This window comes from Phacochoerus africanus, chromosome 9 (genome assembly GCF_016906955.1).
Source record: "Phacochoerus africanus isolate WHEZ1 chromosome 9, ROS_Pafr_v1, whole genome shotgun sequence".
Lineage (NCBI taxonomy): Eukaryota > Metazoa > Chordata > Mammalia > Artiodactyla > Suidae > Phacochoerus > Phacochoerus africanus.
The window spans coordinates 81,918,811-81,927,761 of record NC_062552.1 but is presented as its reverse complement, the minus strand read 5'-3'; the positions used below and the strand labels follow the sequence as shown (position 1 = coordinate 81,927,761).

The 8,951-nt window shown below is 36.4% G+C and overlaps 1 protein-coding gene across 1 annotated transcript; it reads right to left on the bottom strand.

The window, feature by feature from the left end:
• Positions 1 to 5,505: 5,505 nt before the first annotated feature.
• LOC125135834 (olfactory receptor 4F3/4F16/4F29-like) lies at positions 5,506 to 6,456 on the bottom strand. Its single transcript, XM_047796285.1, has one exon. It carries the CDS (start codon positions 6,442 to 6,444, stop codon positions 5,506 to 5,508), a length of 939 nt encoding a protein of 312 aa, XP_047652241.1. The 5' UTR covers positions 6,445 to 6,456.
• Positions 6,457 to 8,951: the final 2,495 nt, after the last annotated feature.

Genomic DNA, 8,951 nt, shown 5'->3' with positions numbered 1-8,951 from the left:
ATTCATTAGATATGGGAATGGGAAAGAACTTAAGAATATAACTATGAAGTTAAAATTTAAAAGCTCTATGTAGACAATATCACAAAAGTACAACTTTAATGTTGCAGAATATGATAAATCAAAAAGAAAGTAAAAATTGGGAGATATATTTTGAACACAAATATTATAATAAAGGAATAACTTTAACATATATGTAGGACTGATAAATCAATATGAAAAACTAATATTCCACCTACGAGGATGGGGAGGAAGAATACTTCATCAAAGGATATTAATTTCTGTTTCAGTAAGAAAAAAGTGGGACAATTTTTGCCTTCTTGAATCACTTATCTCCCACCTCCCTTATTTAGGAAATGTTCCTCCTCAAAATCATGTAGTTTTCTAAAGGCTGTCAACTAAATAATCCTGGCCCCTGCCAAGGTATGCATGTGTTCAAACCTGGCACATGAGAAACTTGGCATGGAGCTAAAACACCAATTATGATCCTTCCACTGTGTTTTAATGCAGATATTAGGGGAAAAAAACTTTTCCTCTTCTACCAGGTAGCTCTCCTGGAATGATTTAAACTTGAGTTATCTGCAGCCTCTATTCTCTTTCCACACCATACATAAAAAAAATTCCACATGCAAAAGAAGAAAATAAGACCATTGTACAGAGATAAACACAATCCACAGCTAAAGAGGGAGGAAAGAAAGGGAGAAAAGAGCAAGAGAGAGAGAGAGAATAAGAGAGAAACTCTAAAAGTGGAAAGTCAGTGAATCCCTAGAATCCAAGAAGCTGGCTCCTCTATTGGATATCACAATAATAATTTATTCAGTAAGTTCCTTTTAAAAAATATTGAAAAAAGTTTAATTGTGGTAAAAATTCACACACACACTACATGCAATTTAACATTTTCACCAATTTCAAGTATATTCAGGCTGTTCAGAATGTTCACATTGTTGTACAACATGTCTCTAGATCTATTCCTTTTGAACAGCTGAAATTCTACATTTTTTAAATTTATGTTTGTTTTGACTGGAGTCTTGACTTTAATCTCAAAGAGTTCAGATTAATAGCATGTGAAAAGGTACAAGTACATGAAATCAAATACATTTATTTATTTAATTTCTTTATTCATTTTATGGCCGCATCTGTGGCATAGGAAAGTTCCTGGGCCAGGGACTGAATCCAAGTCCCAGCTATGACCCAAGCTGCAGCTGCAGCAATGCCAGATCCTTTAATGCACTGCACCAGGTTGGGGATCAAACCCACATCCCCAAAGTGACCCAAGCCTCAGCAGCTAGATTCTTAACCCACTGACCCTCTGTGGGGACTCCCAAAGAAATTTAAAATACTTTCTAATATTTTTTGTCTGTTAAATTGATAAACATTATAAACAAATGATAACATTCAGTATTTGAATTCGGGGTTACTGAAATGGATATACTTCTCAGCAAATACACATTTTTTGGAAGAAATTTATACTATAGAGTTTAAAATAATATTATATTCTACTAACATAGACATATCTATAAAGGGAAGTCATCTAAAATACAGACAGAGGCATATGAATGAATTCTAAAGGTAGAATAAAAAATCAAAGATAATCTAATTGACCAACATCAGAGTAATAACAAATATGATATCATCACACAATGCAATATCATGTATATATTTAAAATTAACTTGTGCTACAATATCTGATAATATGAGAGAATTCTCAGAATATAATATTTATCAGAGAAGCCAGGATAAAAGTTAAGAAACTATAAAATCCTAATTTTGTCAATATATATTTATTCATAGAACAATACTAGAAATAGATATACTAACATATTACTAATAATTATCTTCATATGATGATTTATATTTATAATTATTTTAGATTATTTATGTTTTTATTTCTAATTTCCAAATAAATCTTGCATAATGAGAATGTTTTCCTTTCATTACAAGAAAAAAAATTAGAATTTTCTTAAAGGAATAGGAAAATAGAAAAGGATTTCACATCAGAATTAATTTAAAATTCAGAATCCTGAGAGTCAGTGCTGTATTTCTCAATACCCTTTTTTTTGTTTGTTTGTTTTTAAGGGCCGCATCTGTGGCATATGGAAGTTTCATGGCCAAGGATAGAATTGGAGCTACCGCTGGGGCCTAGGCCATAGCCACAGCACCACTGAATCTAAGCCACATCTGTCAACTACACTCAACCTTAGGCAATGCTGGATCCTAACCCACTATGCCAGGCCAGTGATCAAACTCACATCCACATAGGAACAACATTGAATCATTAATCTGCTGAGCCACTAAGAAAACTCATATCAATACCCTTTTGATTGTTGATGCCAGAACCACAACTTAAACTTACGCCAGAGGGTAGATGTATTGGCTCATTTATTAGCTCAGCTAGTGACCACACTGAGTACAGGTCAGGAATGAATCTGAATGCCAAAGACTTTTAATACCACCAAGAACTTTAATACCAACAAGTTTCTGTCTTTAAATCCTACAGCTTCTTCTCTCATGTCTATTAAAAAATTATCCCAGATTTAATTTCTGACAGTAGACCCTATATATCACAGTTCCAAAATGGACTGAGGTTTGCTTTCTCTCTATTCCCAAAGTCCCACATCTTGGTGGGAAGCTCAGATGTGGCCCATCTTGGTCAGAGACTCATATCTGCCCCATTTAACTGTGGCCTGGAGACATATCATTGTCATTCTGACTTGGATGAGAAGCCTAACCTTTGACCAAGCAGTAGTGGTCAGAGAGGTAGGATCTACATGTTATCTTCTAATCATACCACATGGTTGCTGCAAGATACCATACATTTGGCAGAAGGAAGAGGTTGCTGATTTGGGCAAACAGCAGAGCAGGTGTTCACCAGAAGCAGTAATTTTTTAGAATAAAATGTAATGATACTATAAGGTGGTACAACCACTATGGAGAACAGCATGGAGGTTCCTTCAAACACTAAATAAATTTGAAGCCACAAATCCCACTTCTGAGCATATATCTGGAGAAAACCATAATTCAAAAAGATACACACATACATCTTAATGTTCATCACAGCACTAGTTGCAATAGATAAGACATGGAAGCAACCTAAATGTCCATTGACAGAAGACTGGATAAAGAAGATGTGGAGCATATGTACCATGGAATAGTATTCAGCCATAAAAAGAATGAAGCCATACCACTTGCAGTAACATGGGTGGACATAGAAATTATGATATAAATCAGGTAATCCAGACAGAGAAAAAGAAATATCATATGAGATCACTAGCATGTGGAATCTAATACAAGTGATATGAAGGAACTGACAAAACAGAAACACACTCAAAGATTTTCAAACCAAATTTATAGTTACTAAAGGTGAAATGTGGGGAGGATAAATTAGGTGCTTGTGATTGACATGTACACACTACTATATACAAAATAGATGGGTAACAAGGACCTATTGTATAGCACGGGGAACTCTACTCAATGCTGTGCAATAAATTTATATGAGAAAAGAACCTGAAAAGGAATGCACTTATGTTTGTGTACAACTGATTCACTTTTCTGTGCACTTGAAACTAATACAACAGTATCAGTCAACAGTACTCCAATAAAATGTATAAACACAGAATATATTAAAACAGTTTTAAATGAGATAATGCAGATAATGTTTATTCACTATGCAGTTTAAGAATCTATCTTGTCATGGATAAAGAACTGACACAAAGGCAGAAAGGGTAAAGATTGGGAGGAGCAGGCATTTCTTTAAATCAACATTAATAAAAAAGAATCAGAGACTCCCTTATAAATCTACTAAACAATGTTTAATCAATAGAAGAGAAGACCCAGTGAAACTTCCATTTTATTTATTTATTTATTTATATATTTATTTATTTTTGTCTTTTTGCCTTTTCTAGGGCCACTTCTGCAGCATATGGAGGTGCCCAGGCTAGGGGTCTAATTGGAGCTGTAGCCGCTGGCCTATGCCAGAGCCACAGCAATGTGGGATCCGAGCAGTATTTCTGACCTACACCACAGCTCACAGCAACGCCAGATCCTTAACCCACTGAGCAAGGCCAGAGTTCGAACCCACAACTTCATGGCTCCTAGTCATATTCGTTAACTACTGCACCACGACGGGAACTCTGAAACTTCCATTTTAAAAATACCCCTTCCAAAGTATAAGGAAGCTGAGTATAAGCGCCAGCTAATAACTGCTATATGTATATTGGTCTTCTAAGCATCCATAAAAGGAGTCAAACACAGAATAAATGATATAAGGGCAATGGAAATCAAAAGAAAAGGCAAACAAGTTATCAAGTAAAAAAGTTATGAAATCAATAAGGGCCATGTGGCCCAAAGGAGCATTGGTAAACTGGTTAAGGTGTACTGAGTTAAAGTGTATTGAGTGCGTATTCAGTTATATATGGGTCAGAGTTATCTGCAATATATCTTTGAGAATAAGTCTTGGTTCTTTGCTGAAATGAGTAAGAATTGAAATTTCTAAATCTGTTGATGGAAAATCCTTATTACTATAGAATTGAATATAGGAAGATGTTCAACATATGTTATTATAAATAAAACATCTCCAAAATTAAAATTTAGCTTTCAGTGACTCAAATCATTATGATGCAAAATGAACAGTCATGTTAGCAGAAGGTAAAGGAAGAAATTGGCTGATTACATGTGGAAATAAAAATGCATCTATAACTACATAGGAATATAGAATGAACAACAGTCAAAAGGTAAAGGAGTTTTGTGGGTTAAGGATTGACGTTGTCACTGCTGGGGCTTGGGTTCAATCCATGGCCTAAGAACCTCCTCATGCTTTGGGACTGACTTAAAATAAAAAAGTCAAAAGTTAACTTTTGTGATAACCAGCCAGAACTATTAAGATAAAAGGCCTGGTCTAAGGATCCTGTTTCTCCAAATGTGATGAGGGGCATATAGTATCATGGGACATATAGGCATTAAGTGTCAAAATCTGATAATGATTAAATATTTGAATAAGCCAGCTAACTCTTCATGCCCTGACTCCCTGCTCATTGATGTTCCTGTCATCACTTGACTTCCCAGAAATTTCTCTATAATGAAATAAGGAGTTACACTTATGGGGATGTTGTTCAGACCACTTGATAATTTTTTGTGGCAAAATAATAAATTGGGATCTTGATGTATGTATTTCCATCTAGCATCGATTTACTTAGTGTCAATCAGCATTTTCTCATATATAACCCACTCTGACACTGAACAGACTTAGCATAGGTAATAGTAAATTCATCAAGGTAGTGTCTCCTGAGAGATAAGCATTTTGGCCTTCTCCAGAAGACACATTTTACCACATTCTTCTACCACCTATAGATAGCAGCACAATTTCTCACTTAAACATTTTTAAAAGAACTATGTTATTTTAATTTGGGACAACTAAATGTTCATAAGGTACTTAGACACTCCTGATATTAAAATAATGGAAATTCAATATTACTCCATGTGACTAAGGAGACTTCATGATACTTTTGGCATTTACAAAATCCTCCTATAAATAAAAATCTGACTGAATACTTTCCTCATTGCCATTTTCATTTCTTTATTCCTGAATGTATAGATGACTGAATTTAAAAAAGGAGTGAGAACTGCATCAAAAACAGCAAGGAATTTGTCTAGGTGGGATGTGGGATGAGGCCACATATAAACAAAAATGCAAGGGCCGAAAAATAAAATCACCACCATGACATGAGTTGACAAGGTGGAGAGGGCCTTAGATGAGCTCCCTGAAGAGTGTTTCCGAACAGTGATCAGGATAAAAATATAGGAGATAATCAGTATGAAGAATGATCCCAGGGATATAAATCCACTGTTGGCAGTGACCATAAACTCTAGTCTGTAGGTATCTGTGCAGGCAAGTTTGATGAACCGAGGAAAATCACAGTAAAAGCTGTCTAGAACATTAGGGCCACAGAATGGCAATTTTACAACAAATGCCAGTTGTACCATAGAGTGAAGGAAGCCAATTATCCATGCAGCGACCAGAAGCCGAATACACATTCTGGGGCTCATAACAGTCAAATAGTGAAGAGGCTTACATATGGCAACATATCTGTCAAAGGACATGGCGATGAGAAGCACCATCTCCACACCACCAATGATGTGGATGAAGAAGATTTGAGTGATGCAGCCGCTGAAGGAGATGACTTTATGTTTCCTGAACAGATCATAAATCATCTTGGGAGAAATGACAGAAGAAACTCCCAGATCAATGAAGGAGAGGTTGGCTAATAGAAAGTACATGGGGGAGTGTAAGTGATGGTCGGAAGTCACAGTGAGCAAAATGAGAGAATTTCCCATCATACTTGCCACATAAAAAACAGAAGAGAACAGAAAGAGGAGAAGTTGTATTTCCCAGGAGTTGGTGATTCCCAGGAACACAAATTCTGACACCATAGAGTGATTTGCTCCATCCATTGATTTATCAGCTGGAATGTTTTCAGATGAAGAAAGGGAAAAGAAAATGAAAATAAGAATGTTAATAATGTTCTATATTATAATTATTAATTATTCATGTATATTCTGTGTAAATACTGCAACTCTCCACAATTCCTTCTCAGGGCCATTTTTATCACTAAGCAAGCATTTTACCTGTGGTCACCTAAAGCAGTTGAGTCACTTCCATGTCCAATATCCTTTTACCACATCCTCTAGGACTAATTATGTACAAATAAGAGAATGGAACAAGTATGAAAACATAGTAGTTGTGGACAGCAAAGATTGGGTAAGGGCAGTCTAAGTGGTACAGCATAACAGAAAGATAGAAAAAAAGGAAGAGGTAGTGATGGCATTTGGCAGAACTCACTGGTTCTATTTTTAAATTGTTCATAAGACAATTATTTGGCTATTCAAATTGTGTCATTTCTTAACCTCACATATCTCAGGTACATGATATGTCTCGAGTCATTTTACATCACTACTTATAAACACATTCGCAACTCACACAAAGATCAAGCATAGTGATAAGCAAAAGAGAATCAGGCATGGGGCATATAGGTGACTCTACAGCATGACAGGCCCAAGGAAAGGGTAGACCAGAATATTTGTGGTTCAGGGCATCTGCATGGGCTCCCAGGAGTACAAGTGAAAGTACCTAGTAGAGTGGTTAGCAGCCAGGATGTGGCCAGGATGTGCACGGTGGGGTTGGGGAGTGGGATGGGAAAGTAGTGTTATGGGAAATCAGGAGTTAAGCAAGCCACTTGATTTATGTCTCCAGATTCTTCACAATCTCTTGAGGTTTGCTATACATCTTGGTTATAGCTAATTAAGCCCTACCTTTAGTATTTGCTGTCAATGAAGAGATGCATACTCATGTTACAATTGTTCTAGAACCATTCACCCTCTCTAGTTTCTCCCTCTCCCTGAGTCCCATTTGTCCTTTTTTTATCCCATCTCTCTGCTTCAAACCTCCCATCTCTGGCATATGATGACAAGTCTGACTATTTCCTGACCCTAATTTTGGGAATACTACATGAGCCTCTCTAGACCTTTCTTTCAGGGAATACACTGTTACCACATGGAAGTCTTGCTTGCAAGTTCAACCCTGCTATGTTAATCCCTCCTGCTCCTAGAATATTTAGATATGCAGCTAAAAGCTGGAGTGAGTTGAGAAAAGGAGGAGGCTGGAGGATACAAAGTTAGGGGATGGTAAAATAAAGGTACAAGAACACAAAAAGCCTCAGACCTGGATCTGAAGGGCCAAGAGAAACCCAGAAATAGAAAAAATGGATCTCAAAGCTTTGCCTTTTAACATGGGTGTTTATGTACACACATATACACACATCTCAGTCTACATGATGAGTGAAATTGGTTATAAAATTATTTTCCCACAAATCTTAGTAGTGATGATTTAAACAAAGTTAATCATTTACCAGTGAGAAAACCATGGATCAGTGAGGAACAATTAACTGGTTAGAAACAGAGAAACTAGATTTTCTAGTCCACATGTGGCTTCAGAGTCTACATACTAGAAAAATAACAAAGTGAGAAGACATTAGCCAAACTCTCTATCAGTGAAAACAGTAGCTATTGTTACATGTGGTTATTAAATGAAATTAAAAATCTATTTTCTCAGTTGCACTTGCCATACTTCTAGTACTCAGTAGCTCTGTGGGGCTAGTGGTTATGTATTAGATAGCACAATATAGAACATTTACAATCACTACTCATCTATCAAAAGTCAATCAAATCCCATTTCCTCCAAGAAATTTCCCTAGTAACTCTACCCTTTATATTAACCCCTCCCCTGTATTATTACTAGAAATCAGGACACTTAAATTTTAGTTCTAAAAATTCCAAACTTAAAAATACACCACATATATGGCATCAAAGGAGAAACCTCCATGTGCTTGTCGTTGGCCAGGAAGGACACATAAGAGTCTGCTGGGAAATTTACAGACAAAAAAGAAAGACATCAAAAGATATCAATGAGTTTTAGAACAGAAATGAGAGTTTAATAAGCTGAGAGCAGACTGGAAGATATTCTGAGAAAAGAAAATAACTGATCCTTTAATTTAGACCTGTCCTACTTATCATAATTCTTCAATTTTTGTTGTCTTTTTAGGGCCACACCCAAGGCATATGAAAGTTCCCAGGCTAGTGGTGGCAACAGAGCTGCAGCCACCAGCCTACACCACAGCCAGAGCAACATGGGATCTAAGCCGCAACTATGACCTACACCACAGCTCATGGCAGCACTGGATCCCTCACCCACTGAGCAATGCTAGGGACTGAACCATTCTCCTCATGGACCCTCATGCCACTGAGCCATGACAGGAACTCCCAACAGTTTCAATATTATAGATTCTCTCTCCTCAAATGTAAGTTTGAAGAGGAAAAAGACAATTTCTTCAGGATATTGTGTTTTTAAAATACAGAATGAGATAAATAGCAAAGATTACTTGATTGTTTAGTTAACAACACTT